The sequence below is a fragment of the Lonchura striata genome, chromosome 6 (genome assembly GCF_050655825.1).
Source record: "Lonchura striata isolate lonStrDom1 chromosome 6, ASM5065582v1, whole genome shotgun sequence".
Taxonomy (NCBI): domain Eukaryota; kingdom Metazoa; phylum Chordata; class Aves; order Passeriformes; family Estrildidae; genus Lonchura; species Lonchura striata.
The window spans coordinates 26,032,975-26,051,296 of NC_140708.1; the positions used below are offsets into that span (position 1 = coordinate 26,032,975).

The following is an 18,322-nucleotide window of genomic DNA, read 5'->3' on the forward strand; positions in this document are numbered from 1 at the left end:
ACAGGCTGATGGCTCCACTTCTCCAGGTGTTACAGAGGGTTGCAGAGCAATCTGTTAGGGCCCCCATTGGAAATTTACTGTATATGCAGAAGGCTCTCACCATCATGAGCACAGACTTTCAAATGGGCGTGGCTGCCATTAAGAAAATTTATGTTCCAACTCTAGTTTTCCTTTTGTAAAAATAGTGTCAAATAGTGACACTGCCTGTCTGTGCCTTTCCTGTGAGTTTAGGAATCTGTTGCCTGATAGAAATTAATGTTGGAATATATCTTCTAGATAATTAAGTTCTACAAGTTGATGGAAATGAAGAATGTTCTCCTTTCTCTCTTTTTTTTTTTTGTGTTGGTGACAGCACCCTCATGGGATGCATAGGGAGCAGGAGAACTCCAAATCGTTCAAAATTTCCCACCAAATCTGTATTTTTCTAAACTTGCTGAGAAACATCAGCAGGCCAGATAGAAACTTACAGATCATCCTAAGTATGCACATAATCTTTTTTTGAAACATAGCTTTGTCCCTGTCCATTATTTTCCTGTCATGGGTACAGAAGTGTCTCTTTAATCTTTAAAAGGATCACCTTTTAATCAGGTGATCCTTTCCAATGTTGTTCTAGTACAGCAACTGAAGTTTACTGCAATAACATTTGTGCTATTGTAATTTTAGGCAATGTACACCATATAATGTATTGAATAACAATTCAAGCTGTAAATTTTGTGTTCACTAAACCATCAGCTTTGTTATACTGGCTTAGCAGCAAGGAAATGGTGTTTATATGGAACATGTAGGTCATAAGATTTAATTAATGAACCATTGGCAATGCCATATGTAATGAACAGCTTCATACAAGTATAGAAAATGTAAGTATCCAGAAAGATATAATTAGCTGTAAAGTTTTAAATAATTATTGTTAACTGAGTTGTTAATGTTGCAAAGCTTTCACTCATTGATGAGGAATATTGGGAAGAGGCTGTCAGGTGTTGTCAAGCAGCTTTTTAATTATGGTACTGCTTGTGTAAGCTAAATATTTTCAGAATTGCAAAGAATGTGTATTAGGTTAGTGTCTATGTAAGGTAAATGATCCTTCAAGAAAGAAAATGCTGCACTTACAGGAGCTGTCAGACTATAATCTTTCCTCAAGGCAGAGTCAGTGACTAGAATAAATATATGATGATATGAAAACTTCAGTGCATCCCACATATACAGTGTACACTACAATTGTCAGGAAGTGGATGGTAAGTAAATACAGAAATAACAGCTCTGTATCTGTGTACAGTTGGATTTAGTGAAAAAGAAAATAAATTTTTTTGTGTACTTCTTGACAGTGATTCTGTCACTCATATTGTGGCTGAGAACAATTCTTACTTGGAGGTGCTGGACTGGCTGAAAGGACAGGCTGTGGATGACAGCTCTAGGTTTCAACTCCTGGACATCTCCTGGTTCACAGCCTGCATGGAGGCAGGAAGACCAGTTGATTCAGAAATGAAGTATCGTCTCATGGTAAGGCAGATCCTGCAGTGTGAGTACAGTGATATTAATATATATAATTGTGTTGTGTTATTATTTTTAAAATTGTTTTTTCCTGTGAAATTTGCATGAGTAATTCACACAGATTCAATAGAGTAGAAACACCTTCCGTGCCTTATTTATTGGTGTCTGGTAATGCTGAGTTACTGTGTCATCACAGGGTACAAAGTGGTAAATACAGAATCACAGAATGGTTTGGGCTGGAAGGGACCTTAGAGATTGTCCAGCTTCCACTGCCCTGCCATGGGCAGGGATACCACACAGTAGATCAGGTTGCTCAAAGTCCCATTTGAGACTTGAACACTTCCAGGGATGGGGCAGCCACATCTTCCCTGGATAACCTGTTCCAGCGCCTCCACACCCTCACAGAAAAGAATTTCTTCTGTACAGATGATTCAAATTTCCCCTCTACCAGTGTAAAGCCATTACACCCTGTCTTATCACTGTTCCCTTGTAACAAGTTCTCTCTCTGGTTCTCTGGCAGACCCTTAAATTACTGGAAGTCAGCTGTTAGGTCTTCCTGAAGCTTTAAGAGGCGGAACAGCCCCAGTTCCTCTGCAATGTCCATCAGTGAGGCACTTGTTGCTGTTCTGGTACTTGTGGTATTTGCTCAAATGCATCAATATAATGGTAAATATCCCAGGGAGAGCAGTGCATTTCAATTGGCTGTTGAGGCATTCTTGGCCTCCTCAAAACAATGCAAAAATATTACAACTTTTGCTGTTGCAAGGTGATCAGCTAACAGCCGGTACCTTGAAGGACCTGCAAAAAGAAGACTGATGTAGTCTGTGGACATGTGTTTACAGACTTGGCACCATGAAGTAAAATTGTGCTGAGAAAAAAATTTTATTATATTCTATTATCTCTCAATAGAAGCTGTTAGTCAGAGGATATTGGACATGGCAGACTGCTGATTTGATGCATGGTGTTTGATCTTGAAGAAATGGATGATGATTTTTTTTCCTCTGATCTATATCTGACAAATTACCTGCTAATTTCTCAGATTGGAGCATAGTGAGGAGCAGTGGTACTCAATACCTCAGCGCAGACTGTGAGTGGTGGGGGTTTGGTGGGGATGCCAGGTGTGCTGTGCCCAGCTTGTGCCACTGAGCCATGAAATAGTCCCAGCACTGCAGCTGGATGAAGCTGCACCTCATTCTGCAGCTGCCCCAGCCTCACGGTGACGGCTTTCATGTGCAGCAGCAAAGAAATCCATTTTATATGTCAAGAGAAATACAAGAATGATCTAAAGCTCTCTGAAGTAAAGTGAGGGATTCCTTCTGATTCCTGAGAGTCTGGATTAGGCTCTGTGTGACCACACTGGGACCAGGGCAGGATGTGCAGCACGTGCCCTCCTCTGAGGTACTGAGTGCCTGAATATTTAACAGCAGCATTGCACTGTTTGCTGCTTCTTCATTTTGGTATTTAGATTAAGAAAGATGATTCATAAATACCATCCTTTCCCAAGAAAAACTGTAGCTCCTGATTATTTTTTCCAGTCATATTCCATTTTCATTACGAGAAATATTTTCTAGGTTTTTACATACAAGAATCACTGTTTAATAACAGTTTGGACTGGGGGGGAGGGGGAAGTGAATACACCAGATGGAGCTGTCGCTCTCAGACTCAGCATGATTCGACGACAGAATGTCTGTTTATATTTGAAATCCCTCCAAGGATATATTTTTTGCAATAAATTTATAATATTTTTCAATGATTCTGGTGGAGAGAGAATAGATGAAATAAATTAGTATAAAAAGAAAAAATACAAAAAAAATACAAAAGGAAGACTAGTAGCTACTGCTTTATTTTATCTTACAGGCCATAAAAATATAAATACAGGAAATGCAAAGAAGCTCTCTAAACAAGTAATGCATCAAAACCATGAACAAAATCCTGTGAACCTTCCTGAGAATTTCACATCAGCATTAAAAATAAATCAAACTACCTTTTATGTACATTCTTAATTTCAGCAATATGAGCAGACCTATAGTTTCAGATAGCTCAGAAGATGTGCTTTCATACGTTTTTTTTCTTTTCCAAGCTAGAAACACCTTTGTCTTTCTTCAAAATTCCTCCAATTTTTTTTTCTTTAAGTCAATGAGAGGTTTTTTACATCAATGAAACTGCCTTAGTTTTATATAACTCCTTTTTGAATATTGGTGTAGCATAAACTTCTGAAAAATATATAAGTACTGTCAGGAGATCATAATCATACTGTGAGACTGGCTCTGCAAGTAAAAGCTTATGTTTTTATTGAAACAAAGATTTCATGCTAATAAATGCAGAGTACAATAAGGAAGTTAGTGACAGTCATGCTGATATTTTTAAAGCTTATAAAACCAATCTTAATTATATAGTTTCTCTGAGGTAATAAACATTTTGTAAAGCAAACAAGGAGAAAACAAGAATTCTAGGGGTGTAGCGAATTTTAGAAAATTTTCTTTAGCAGTGTCACCATGCTAATTTTTTTTCTGCCTTGAGAAATGAGGAAAGATTGAAGTAAAGGTTAATTTTCTTTTTAAGTACTAGACCGAACTCATACATAATGTAATTTAATTGGAATTTTGCTGAAGACAAATTTGGTTCGTTATGTCAGACTTGTAAAATGTGAAATGAAAGTGAATTAACAAACCTTGAACTCAAGCTAGATCATTAGGGTTTTGAAGTAAAAGGAATGGATTGCAGTGGGGGAATGTTTTGGGTGAAATCTTGTCCCCACATAGTTTTGTGGTCAAATTCCCATTAATATCAATAGCAGTAAGATTTCATCTTTCAGATCCTATAGTAGGCTATTTGGAATGTTATTCTTCATCCAGGACATTTGTTTTACTGCATCAGTAAAAAGAAATACCCTTTTTCATGCAAAACAAGGGGAATAAAGTCAGAGTTACAGACCATTAGCTAACACCCTAATTAAAATTGTCATTAAAGTACTTCTTTCTGTGGTAGTGAATGATCCAAGAGGTGCTCTGATGTCTGTGATTTATAGAGAATAAAGGGTTGGTTGACCAGATTTAAGATGGACAGAATTATTATTGATTCATTCAGTCACAGTTGATTTTTAAGGTTAGTAGCCATCATTTAGTTTAATAAGCTTTGGAAATATGGTAGCCAAATATCTGCTTTGAAAGGGAAGCAAAATATTTCTGTGGCAAAGGTCAGCCCTGGTGCAGGGACACCTTTCCTAGCACAAGCAGATGAGTACTCTTGACAATAGCAGGACATGGACATTAATAGATGCACAAGGACATTGCTAGAAAGTGCTGATGTTTCCTGGGTTATGGAAGAGAAAGAGGCAGAGGGGAGCTGTTCAGAGAGGTAAAAAGAGAGGAAGAGATCCATAAGGGTTGCTACATACTCAGCAGCCTTAAGAACTGTACTGTGGCTGCATCTCTTCTGCCTTTTCCTCAGTCAGAACCCAGAAGTTGTTAGCTAACTAGGTTTTTGTTTGTTTGTTTGTTTTTTCCTAGAAAGGAAAAGAGATTTATTTATTTGAAGAAAGGATTTTTCTCCACATTAGGGAAAGAAAGTACCATCTTTTGATCCTTTGTCTTATCATGTGTCAGGAGACATATTTAACATTTTCTGGAGCATCTCACTCTGTTTCATTGTGAAAGAGAGAGGCTGTAAGTAATGGAAGAAATCCTTCATACTGACAGCCTGAGTTTCTCAGGAAATAAAAATGAAACTTATAAACTGTCTGCCTTCTCTTCATAAAATGCTGGCTATCAGAGGACTTTATTACTTGGTCAATGCAGCCTGGGCTTTACAGAGCTGCTGGCTGCTTGTCTCTGTGCACTTCATTCACTGCTGCTTCATTTTCTCCCTGTTATTTCCCTATGTCATTATACTTCTTGTGTGTTAAAAAATAATTTGACAAAGAGCAAAGTAGTCCCCCACAATATTAATTCTGCAACCAAGTCTGCCTGCTTTACAAATTAATGCTAGTGGTAAAGGCTGTATCTCCTGCTTATGCCATGTGGAAAATGTCAGTGAAAGAGTAGCAAGTGACATTCACTGCAGCCTGGATGTGGGGTAGGAACTCTGACTAGCTCTAGTGATTAATTATCCTACACATTGGGATATTTTCCTCTGGTTGCCCCTGTGCAGTGTACTGCAAATTCATTTTAATGTAAAGTTATCTAAAACAAAAAAGAGGAATTTTGAATGCTTATATTTTTCCATTTTTCTCTTGTCTTTAGTTCTTTCTTCCCAATAGTAGAAGTTATTTTTGGTCTAATGAGTTTCCAGGATTCCTTGTTCTACACTGTAATTGTGATTGATGGAAGTTTAGGTTTGTCTTGTAATCTGTACAAACAATTTTCTTTCCATCTAGTTTTCCCACCAAATATCAGTTTGAGCAGCATCAATTCTGCTCATGTTCTGCTGCTGATCATTTCTATAGTTCACATGCAGGCATCATAATATTCCCTGCAAATCAGACTGTAGTAATTATTTTTTCCCAGATGTTTTTGCAGTTAATGTCTATCCAAAATTTCTTCTGTTGTTATATACAAAGTCCAGTTAACTAAATGCATAACTCTTACTGATTAAGGAAAATTTTCAAATATCTGTACTAAGGCAGGAATAGGATGTTTATGTTCAGTCTATCACACTCTTAAATGCATAGATTTTCTGCATTAGTCTTACCCTCCTCCACAGTACCAGCTGATGCTACATGTAGGGCTCTTGTTCTCTGTGAGAACCTTCTCTGTGTCCTAGAGAAGGTAAAAGCTTATTATATATTCTGTTCAGTAACATTCTGTTTGTTCAGTCTTTTCAGCTAGCACTGTCATTTCAAGAAGTATATTAGCACTAATCAATCATAGTTTATCTGATTTAAAATCAATTTAAAAACATAATTCATGAATGTGTGCAGAAGTGAATGAGTTGTGTTGCTGTCATGATTGAAACTCATTTTGGTTATTCCCAAGACTTGTGTTACACATAAAATTGTTTTCTATCTTTAAGGGTATGCTAAGAAAACCACCATATAATTCACTACTCCTTCAGTTGTGCAAGCAAATACCTTTTGTGTACATGTGAATACTGATATTTAACTGCTTTGAATTAAATACAAAGGCAAAATTGAAATTATATGAAATTTTAATTGGGGGTGTGGTTATGAAGATATACACATGCTTATAGGTTTGATAGACTTTGTGTGATTTGATACAGGGAAAAAAGAGCTCATCATTCCATTATTGGTGTGAAAATTTCTTTTATGTATTTCCATGACATTTTTAATTGTAATTGTTGAACCCTTTCCCTATGGCTTTTGGATAGTGCAATGCAATAGGTTTTTGACTCATCTGCCAAAAGTTTTCAAGCAAAAGGACCAAGAGCAAAAAATACAGGGAACTGCTGAAGGTACTTCGTGTTTCTGAAGTATTTCAGATTTGGCACATTAAAGAAGGTGAAAGAATTGAAGGACTGGATATATAAAGCAGCAGGAAATCAGTGTGAGTTTGCCTTTCTCTAGGTGCTTCCTAGTCAGGATATTCACAGGTTGAGGACTTGTGCTCAGGACTCTCTTTTCTCAATGGGGATATGACTCTGGATCCCACCTTTTAAGAGAATTCCCATCTTTCAGGGGTGAGTTGCCCACAGACCTGTATGACCTTGGTCTATTTTGCATGGAGCAAAATTAGATGAAATGTGAATGAGCATGGAGATTGGGAAATGCCCATTCAAGTCTTGGCATCTGGTTCCTTTTCCTTTCTTTGGTGAATGTGTAAAAATGATGTCCGGATTGGATCAGCATCTGTGGGAATTGGCTAAGGGAGAGAAACCACATCACCAGCTGGCTGTTGGGTGAATAAAGGATGGAGATTACTCTTCTGTAGCTGCTTATAAATGCTTCCTTCGCTCTAAAATGGCTCCAAAATGAAACATTTAGCTGAATTAATTAAATTGAAATTAAAAATTTTTCTATCATTTAACCTGCAAGAGGGGAGAAAACTCGATTTCCAATTCATACAAAAATATTTCCTCCACTACTCAATTTAGCTACAGGCTGAAAAAGTCAATTGAACATTTCCCTTTGGTCTAATATCCCTAATCTTATATTGAATAATCTAGTGTTTTCTTGGAAAGTTCTGTGTTTTAGAGCTTATCTGCTCTTAAAGTTTTGTAGTTTTTCAACCTTACTGCAGTAGTGAGAGTAGTAGAGACACACATCATTTAGAAAGACCTTTTTTTTTAAATTTAAATGGCAGTGCCATTGAAATTTCCCTGTAAGAACTTACTGCAGAAAATCAAAAATCCCAGTAATAACCAGATAAACTGTACTGTCAGTCCAGTCAATGTGAAATCACCTGTTTTTCATAGGAGGATGACAGGAGCATTATTATTTTCTTGCCTGCTCTTCAAAGGTTTGTATTTTGGGCTCATGAAATGTACTTTTTTGTATTTTTAAGCTATTTGCCATGTGTGTCACTAAATCTTTTTTTTACCCTTCTTAGGAGCAATCCCAATCTCCTCCTCTGAATACACCTGAATTGGAAATGCCAGCATTTATTGCAACAAAAGTATCTCAGTATTCATGCCAGAGGAAGACAACTTTAAATAACTACAACAAGAAATTCACGGTAATATTTATTCTATAAAATAAAAACTAGTTTAATTAGAATAATTACTATAATACTTACCTCAGTACTTGCTTTCTGTGGCACCCTCAGCAAATTCATGAGTAAACAGGCAGCATAATAACAGTTTAAAAAGTTATAAATCTGCCATACTTAAATTAAAATTGAGTGCAAGCTTAATTGCATCCTCCAAGTATTGCTGAAAGATAACACAGTGGATCTTTAAATACATTAATAGCTTGTAAACACATGAATTTTTAAAACAAATTATAGAATAACATTCCAGAAATGTTTTTTAGCCTTTCATCACGGTCTTAGTTGATGAGCTGGAAGTATGATAAACAAAAGTTTGGTTTAGGTGAGTCAAAGTTGCTGTGCTGCCTTTTGGTTTGCCCCAGTTCAGTTCTTCAAAGTATGGTACTAAACTTCAGATTTTCACAACTGAGCAATTATGAAAACAGACTGCATGTTAATTACTTTAACATCACAAACCCCCCTTTGAATTATCTAGTTAAATCTTGGAGACTGTCATATATCCTAGTTAATGACCATAAAATTGCACATTTCAGAGGGTATGAAGGGTTTGAGTCCTCTGGTGTAAATTCCTCTGGAGTTATTGTGCCTAATGGCACTAAATACTCGGTGGCCACTTATTCAAAAGGAAACATTTCTCAGAGACTCTAACATAGTGCAGTCTAAAAATATCTGGCATAGTGACATATGTGTTTCAACTGTAACACCAAACACTTCCTCATTTTTCTAAAGCTTTATTATGTATTTTGTTATTATTTATAATTTTTATGATTCTACTTTGTGTATTCCTGTAAATACATACAAATATTTCAGGAAAATATTATCTGTAAGATTCATATAAAAAGAATAGCAGCAGATACCAGTTATTTGTGAATATAAACCCTTTACAAAGTAAATACTAAAACCTCTGGGTATTCAGAACTAAAGATAAATCTACAAGGAACTCAAAAATGTCTTGATCTAGGAATGCACAGTTAAAAATTAAACAACCTAAAATTTGGCTTGTAGTTATGCTTTGAAATCATCAGCAAGTGTATTAAATATATGTTACTATTTGTGGTAGTCAAGTAGGTTAAACTGTTTGCTCATTTACAATGTTTATATATTTATATCATGTTTTTGAGCAACATGATGGGAATTGAATTTTAACCCTGTTTTGAACCTGAGGTTGAACTAGAGACCTCCTGAGGTCCCTTCCAATCCCAGTGTTACCAATATTCCCATAACTGCTTTTGAAATGGCTGCATTTCCCTACCTCCTGCTAGAAAAACAAGGCTGTGATTGTAACCATTTAACCTCTTGAAAACAGCAGTTCTTTTTCACTGTTTATAAATATCAAATACAAGCTGCTGTAGGGGAAAATGTCAGACTAAACTAGTATGACTGAAACATTATGTAAAATACCAAATTTTTGGAGAAATAGGAAGTCTTAGTCCTACACTTCCTGAAAATAGTAGAATGTGGGACCTGGCTCTTTGATGAATTTTCTATATTACAACATTTTGTCAGACATTTTAAATGTAAAAAATTAAAAGGAATGTGATGGATAATGGTAAAGTAAAATGGTTGCTCCCAGAAGGCACAAAGTTGTTGATTTAATTGTCATTAGCATTTAGACCATATTCTTTGAGTGGTTTCTGTTATACCTGTGTTTCACAGAGGCAGTCCCTAAGTTACTTCCAGGTTTAATGCAGTCTTAATGTCAAAGTACAGCTTGTATTTGTTAAGTGAATTTAGCTGAACACATTAGAAGTGGGGCAAGTTTGGTGATGGGAGTAATGAGATTCCCTTCTGTTACCCTATGTATCAAACATTTCTGGGTAGACACTGGGTTTTGTGGTGACAAAAGTGTCAGTTTTTCATCTTCAACATACTTTGAGAGTAACTTCTCAGAATTCATGCTGTGTTTTGCTTCTGGAGCTGGAACTGGATAAGTTTATATTAAGTGAGTCTGTCTAGAATCAGCATCGTGACAGTTGTAATAGAACTCCTCAGGGCTGTTGCTCTTATTCCTCACAGCCATAGCAGGCAACGACAGCTGAAAGGTTGGGAGTTTATGGGCTGCCAGAACTGGCCCATGTCTTGGAGAGCTGCCAGTTAGTCTGCCTAATGTCACAGGAGCCTGATTTTTAGATTTGCTGTTGTTTTGTTGGCCTTGTATTAATCCTCTAATTCATGTTCTCAAATAAAAGCATTCCAACAGATTTCTCAGTGCAAGCACTTAGCAAAGGCACTGAAGCATTGGTATAATTCACCTGTGCATGCTGTAGGCAGCCAACCATTAAATGACAGATTTTCCTTGGGTCAATACCATACACCCTGAAAATTGGGTCCAAACCATCTTGAGTTAAGTGTTGATGGTGGCATTTTGTTATAACAACTGTATTTTGTGAGTCAGGTTGGTTCCCTTTTCTTATAGATTTCCTGTTTTCTTTGATTAGCTTGTCTTCTGATCATGCCCATAACAGGGGTACAAACCTATTTGCTAATGCATTCTTCGATGAGTTCTTGGATTCTTCCTTTTATTGGACTTTGGCCTGATATGTTGTATCAAGTTGCCCTTTCAGGAATGTTGTTTGAGGAAAGTGTAGTAATTACATTGGAACAGTCACTAATAGGCAGGCAATGTCGGTGCAGCAGGATTTATATGTCCTGGTTTCCTGGGAGAGGTACTTTAGGGGACTTGATTTCTGAAGAAATTGATAATTAGTGATCCTTTTAAATCCTGAGTCCTGTTCTGCATATATTTCATCATGAAATACTACTTATTAAAAAAAAAGTAGCAGAGATATTTGATGACAGCTCATGAGGAAAAAGCGGTGATTTAATCTACTAGGTGCTATTTATATGTTCAAATGTCTCATGTTTCCTGTCTCTTGTAATAACCAGAAAATAACTTACAGAAAGTTACAACAAACCAGTTCTACACATGTAAGAAGCTACAGAAGGGCTGACATAAATTGCAGCTGTCAAGGTTTTGTTATTGCATTCAGTATGGGGAAAGTCCCAGTCAAGTCTTTTATGAGCTGTTGTGTAGTGAGGCTTGTGGTGTGAAGAATACACTAAATGTCAGATGCCAAGGAGTAGGCAGTGGAAACGTGGTTCAGTTGATGGGGTAGAGATGCAGCTGCTTCAGACTCTGTCTCTGTGCAGTCCTTGGGTCCCAGTGTCCCCTGGCCTTGGGGCAGGCAGCTGGGACCCCTGCCATGGGCTTTGCTGACCTGGCTGGTCCAGGAATGCACCTGAACACATCACCCTACTCACAGGTGAGCTGTGGCTGCTCAGATGGGCAAAGCTGCAAAACAAGAGAGCAGATCCTCTGAGTAGAGTCTGCACCTTAGCAAGTTTCCTTTATGTTTGTCTTAAATATTACTGTTATTATGGAATATAGTATTCCAATATACTTCTCTGGCTTATTTGTAGCTATCTTCCCTCTCCCACTAAAAATATACACTTGGAGGCTGCATTGTGTTTTCCTGTGCTAAAATAAAAGGAGTCATTCTGCTGTGCCCGGGAGGGGTTGTTGGATTTGAATACTAATATCAGACTGCAATAAAATTCAGAAAGACATTCTTCTGTGAGGAGCATACAATTTAATTCTTACAGAAAAAAACTAATTAAGTCAGAGGCAAATGGTTCTGTGATTCTGAGGCTTATTGCTAAGGCTACTGGATGTTACTTTGCTTTGACTGTTACTCACAGTAATGAGAATGTGGATGTTTAGCATTGAAAAGATGCCTGGCTTCCTTTCCACTATGTTAGAGAAAAAGAAAAAAGAAATATTTCTTTCTCCTTTTGTGTCTACAGAAGAATGTATCAGTTATGCCAATGGCTCAAGCTATTATTATTATTATTATTTAATTTCAAAACATACCTCAGAAGATCCTCAGTTTTATAATGAACTTGGGAGCTGTGTAGTAGAAAACCACTAACTGGATGGATACTCTTAATAACATGTAGTGTCCCACTGACACAGCTTTCTTCAGTAAAATTCTGTAGACTTCACCTCTGAATTATAATGTGAATGTGTGCAAAGTGTATATATATTCAAAATTAATTAATTGTTTAGTCTAAGGAGTAAATATGTATTCAAAATTTTAATATAAATGGGAAGATGCTTTGTAAAATGCAAAGTATAAATACATCTTCACTCTTCAGCAGTTTTAAATTTGTATGCTATAGCAAGTCTATGTTGCTTTCTTTGACCATATTAATAAATGTAATATGCATTTTCTATTTTATATTTCTTATTACACAGTGTGTCTATTATGTAGGCCACTGTTATGTGATTAACACTCTAACTGCATTTCTGTGCTGTATTAGCAGACCTTTCTTCACATTTGTATAGTGTCCTTTTACATAATGTGGAATAATATGAAAGCTTCTCATGAATTCCTCTGTTTCGAGAAATGAACTGGTTATTGTTTGTTATTATGAGAAGCAACTGGAACTAATATATTTATTTCTTGTAATAGTGTTTATGCAGGGACCCTGAGATCATGCACGTTAAGCTTTTATTGTTACTTTCTCAGCTCCTTTGTTTTTCTAGGTGATGTAAAATAACATAATAGAATCTTTGGATTTGGGAAAATGCTGGGCTTTTCAGTCCAGATACAAAACAAAACAAAAAAAAAAAAATCAGACTGAACAAAAAGAGGTAATTTCATTTATTTGGAAGTCACTTTAGTCAATATTGCAGGTTGGTCTCAATTGTTTAATTATTTTTGAAATAAGCTCCTGGAGGTATTTCTTTTCTCTCTCAGCCTATACAAAGGTCATTCACATGTCAGATATCTCCTCCCACCAAAATACAAAGTTGACATTTACAGTGGTGAAAGAGAGGAAAATTATTTGAATGAAAGCTGCATTCTAAAACTTTGGTTTCTTTTGAATGGTCATCAAACACTGATGATGCTGATGTAGTGAGAAGTAGGACCTGTTGTTTGGGTTTGCTTCCTACTAAATAAACAAGTGGAAAAGAGTGATTGATAGGGAAAGCAAATTAACTCGAATTGCAGTTTTGAATATAACAGGTTCTAAAACACATACCATATAAGATTTTTGGGTTTTTTAGGCACAATTTGCTATTTAGTTATTTGGCAGATTGAATTTTCTTGTACAATAGCATGTTAATATTTTTTTAAATTTGTGCTGCAGTAATGTTTGCAGACTCAAGTAAGTTAGGAGCCTTTTTCATGAGAGATGCTGTACAAGCACATTGTGAAAGCACTCAAGCCCTGGGGTGCTCACAGTCCTAATAGAGAGTGAATGGAAGATGCCAAGAGAAGCAATGGTAGGGAGGTGTGGAGCAGCTTTCCAAGGTCTGGCAGCAAAGTCGAGAGTGTAAGCATGGCTGTAAGACAAGTGCCCTCTCCATGAAGCTGTAATAAATTCTTCACAAAGCAGATCAGATTTAAATTTTTTTTATTTTTTTTTTTTTTTTTGGTGAAATATTTATGATTTCTGTTCCAGCAGAGTCTTAAACTGAGTTTATTGAAGACTGCTTTGCAAGTAGCAATGGACTAGCTCTGACATTATTGTTGAGCAGGATAGTATGAAATAGCACATGGGACCATTAATTTGTTTTGCTTTTCTGCATGACTTGTGCTCTGATAATCACGCTGAATGTTACTGGGTCAGCTGTTCAGCAGATAGAAACTAGCATGGTCTTACTGATTATTATTTTTTTTTCTGAGAATAATTCTCATAGATTAGTTGAGAATCTTGCACTTTTTGTTGGTTTCACATGAGTGATTTTGAGCATTCATAGTATTTTAGTTTGTGTTTTTTGCATATGTAAAGTGATTACTGGTAACTTTGTGTTGTTAATGATATTTTAATTTATTGGTTCTTAAATACCAGATGTTAAATGAGAGTCAGAATTCCTCTCTACATCTGTCACCTTTCTTATTTTTAACACAATTCAGCAAAATCTCAGTCTTCTTTTGGATCTGACCCACTGGAATCTGGAAGTAAATTTAAACTCACATTTTTGCATACTCCAAGTCTCACCAACAAACATTCCACAATTTCAGAGACAGATATAAAATTTTCAATAACTGCAGAACTGAAATGTAGCCCAGCTCTGTTGCATATTTAATTAGAGAAGACCCTGCAGAGTACTCTGAAGATAATGAAATTCTCATGTGTTGAAAATCTATGGAAATTTAGTTTCCTTTAAAACTGGTACTTTTTAAACAGGTAATCTGAATATTGATCTGATTGATAAAGTGAAGGTGAGGTGTTTCAGGTAAGACATATAATAGTTTAGAATAAATGGTCAATAACTTTCCCTTTTGTATGACCATAGGTGACTTCACCAGTGATCTATTAGATTGTGGATTTTTATTAAATAATATTAGAGTTTTATATGCTTTTCCCTCTAGAATATTACTCAATATGAACTCTACAATTTGATAGACAGCAAGTCCAGTTTCTGTCTTTTTTTTTTAATAAAGAAATATTTTATTGAAAAGAATGTTAAATGTAGTTTTATGTTAAAAGACATCTGTAATTAGTTGCAGCATTTGCAGGCAATGTGTTTTTTTTGCACAGAGAATAATGAATATTCAATACTCTTTAATTGTTTATTTTAAACAGCTTAATGAGCTTCACAAAGGCAGGAAAACAGTGAAAAATGTAAACTAGAATAATAAGAATGCTTTGATTATATTTTCTCACTGACTATCAACAGCCTCTGAGTGAAATGCTTCTTGTGATTATATTTTTCAACGGTGAAGCTGACACAGCTTTTCTGAGAACTGCCCTCCTGGCAGTGGGAAGGGACCGACACCTCTCTGCAGCAGGGCTGGTGCTGGGATATGCAGATACAGTTGCCACAATGGCTGATTATTCAGTATAGCACACTTCAGATGTGCATGTGAGAGGCTGCCTTTTGGGAGTGAGAAAAAACATCCCAGGACTTTCTGAGCACTCTAAACAAGAAGATGGCTTTGCCAGTCTCTGCCATTATTAACACAGGCTGCTGAGCACCTGCTTTTGGGAACCACTTTTCTGGATATGTTTATCAGTATAGACTATTTAAACAAGAATGTATCAATTATATCTTCTTAGCTCTGCCCCTGATTAATGGTTTTAGTATTAACTGGAGTAAGAAATTTATTGGCAAACAGTGCTTTCTTGACTACTTAGGTGTACAAATTATAAAGAAAGAAGAAGAAATCAAAAGTAACCTTAATTTTGTGAGTTGAACTGTTAATCTCACTTGAAGGAACAATTAGCATATTCTATTCCATAGTAAAAAAAAATAATCTTTGAAGAATAACAAGTGTAAGATCTTGGGAGAGCGTCCAGAAAGCCCCACAGCAGAGGAAACATCCGAGTCCTGTTATCCCACTTGTAAAATATATTTCCCCATTTGCTTTGCAGTACTGTGTCTTTTCTTCCATATACAAACTGGGATGAATTCATATTGCTGATTATCTCAAACTGGTAGTTTCACCTTTTTCTGCATTAGTTCTCTTTCTAAATAGAAACTGTAATGTGCCTGTCTTACCAAAAAGTGTGTAATTACTTACAAGTTAATCTGGCAACTAAATAAAGATTTTAAATGTGGATTAAAAAAGGACAGTTGAATAAATCCAACAATTACTACTGCAAAATATTTAGAGACAGATGTTAGGAAGCTAAGGCTTGTGTATTATTTTTCTAATAGATTGGGGTTTGGTGGGTTGTTGTTTTTTTGTGGGTTTTTTTTTTTTGGTTTTTTTTTTTTTTTTTCCTCAAAGGAGCATTATCTCTCCTCTTTTTGATTCTTTATACCCAAGGGGTAGCTGAATGTAAATGATAGTTGAAACTTCCAGATCAGGCATGTTGCTAAACAGCTGTCCTTCTCTTGAGCTCTTTCATGAAATGTTATGAAAATGGAATTTCACAGCCCTTACTATTGAGTAGCTGGTAAATAAATATACAGCTAAGGGAAGGATTCTTAGAGTGAGACAGACAATAGGTGACTGATTCTTAGGGAGACCAAGGAGTGAATTTATACTGGTGATATAGAATAAAGAAAATTGTAGCAAGCCATATTTTTATATACTTTAACATATTAGTGCAGCTAAATAAAAAAAAGGGAAATGAAGTGTTTTTTTTTCAGCTATGGTACCTGTTTCCTTCTAAGGAAATACTGTCAAAACAAGTGAGATCTCATATTTTTGTTTTGTGTTTTGTTAAGAGGAATGTTTTGCAAATCATAGGGTAAGAAAAGACAATGTTTTGTTGAAGATTTAAAGTAAAATTTGTTTCAATGAGAGTAAAATGTTTATTATATAAACAAACTCACCATGTCACTCTAGTTTTATAGAACTGACCCAACAATGAAATGCAATATGTAAATAATCTACGTTCATTGTGAACGGTATGTTTAGTTTTAAGGACATGTTCCATTTAGTGATCTAAATGATGATAGTTCAAGTAAAATCTCGTTGTTGTTTAAATGAGGCTGTATTCACTCAATGTAGGGTGATAGATGCTGTTTTCTATTCCACAGATATAATAAAGAACCGACTTCACTGGATTTGCTATCCTGTCAGTTAGTGGGCTTGGGACAGATTCACCTGGAGATATTACACATGTAGCATTTAGGATCTACAAGGCCTGCTGGGTTTTACTGTCCTTCATCTTCCAATATAAAGCACACAAAGGAAAATCTAAAATTATTTTTGTTTGAACTATATAAACTGTATATTCATTACAAATGAAATGAAATTTGAGACTAAACATGAACAGTGAGGGCAGGAAAAGGACACTTATTCTCTTTCCTTTCTGCTTTCCACTGCAGTCATTGCTCTGGTAAGCCATTTGCTGTCTCTTGATTTTACTCCCATCTATTCCAGAAACATTTCTGAGCAGGCACTTGGCCTACAGCTCTGGGGAAGTGGTAATTGCAGGCAGATGCACACTGACAGCCACTTCTCTGGCTTCTAGGTAAATATTCTGTACAGGGGAACTCTCTTCTAGTAGTGGTGCACTCTTAAGCATTTTTGAAGAAATCAATTAATTTTGCATTCTTGAAAGTTTTTGAGATTTGTGCAAGATTTCACTCAGAACTTTTTTCCAGCTGCTAATCAAATAAAAACCATCATAAGTTCTTAGGTTATTCACAAAATTATTTTGCAGTATTGGTTCCTTCTCAAAAGCTGATACTCTACAGTGGCAAACACCAACTAAATTCCTCTACACCACTGTGTGGTCTATTCCCTGCATTTAATTTCTAAAATTCTCTGCTATTAATATAAATATTTTAAAATATATTCTGGGAGGGAAACAGACCTCATATGGATCATTTAGGAAAAAAACAACTATATAGACATTCTTGAGGTATTTTTGAGTGCAATGTTAAATAAACCAAACCATGGATAGCTAAAGAGCTATAAAAAAAATGTGTTTCTATTTGCAAGGTTATACATCTGAAAGATGAAGAACAGGAGAATTTGTTCCCTAACTTACCAAGTAGAAGCATGGCTACATGTTCAAAAAGATTAAGGTGTTTCTAGTATTGCCACAGATTGCTTTTTGGTTGTGTCTGAAAATGCAGATGTTACATGCTGATCTGCTGGATTAATTATGATTGGGGATAATTCTAAAAATTATGGCACTATTTGACACTGATTTATAAGATCCACGGAGAATACAGAAGGCAAATCTCACAAAAGTTTTTTCAAGCTTAGCTCTAAAATACCATTTTTTTGATACCTGGAAAAATTCAAGTTGCTAGAAAATTGGTCTGCTTTTTTTTAATGAACTCTATCTTTTCAATGTAGTGTAAAGAAGTAATTATTGAATTAGCATACAAAGTAACCTTTCTAAGGAGCATACTGAATATTTTAAGCTATTATTAAACTTTAACTTTTTTTTTCTCTACCTCCCCCTGTCCCAGGATGCCTTTGAGGTAATGGCTGAAAATTATGAGTTCAAAGAAAATGAAATATTCTCCCTGGAATTTTTAAGGGCAGCTTCTTTGCTGAAATCTCTTCCATTTTCAGTAACCAGTATGAAAGATATACAAGGGTTGCCCTGTGTGGGAGACCAAGTCAGAGATATCATTGAGGTAATGTACTTGTGAATTATCTGCCAATTGATTCTTTTACAGATCAGTATTTACAGGTCACTGAGACGAGCACTGGTACGCCTGTGTGTGTGTACAAACTTTCTGCATT

General features: G+C 35.8%; 1 protein-coding gene across 18 annotated transcripts in view; it reads left to right on the plus strand.

The window, feature by feature from the left end:
* DNTT (DNA nucleotidylexotransferase) overlaps positions 1 to 18,322 on the plus strand; it is a 184,145-nt gene that overhangs the window by 75,426 nt on the left and 90,397 nt on the right. For 17 of the 18 annotated variants that reach the window (XM_085582576.1, XM_085582577.1, XM_085582579.1 and 14 more), the window contains 3 exons: positions 1,323 to 1,497; positions 7,992 to 8,117; positions 18,043 to 18,213. In XM_085582576.1, coding sequence (XP_085438702.1) covers positions 1,323 to 1,497; positions 7,992 to 8,117; positions 18,043 to 18,213 — 472 coding nt within the window. The remainder of the gene's footprint in view (positions 1 to 1,322; positions 1,498 to 7,991; positions 8,118 to 18,042; positions 18,214 to 18,322) is intronic. The other variant, XM_085582593.1, reaches the window with a different exon arrangement.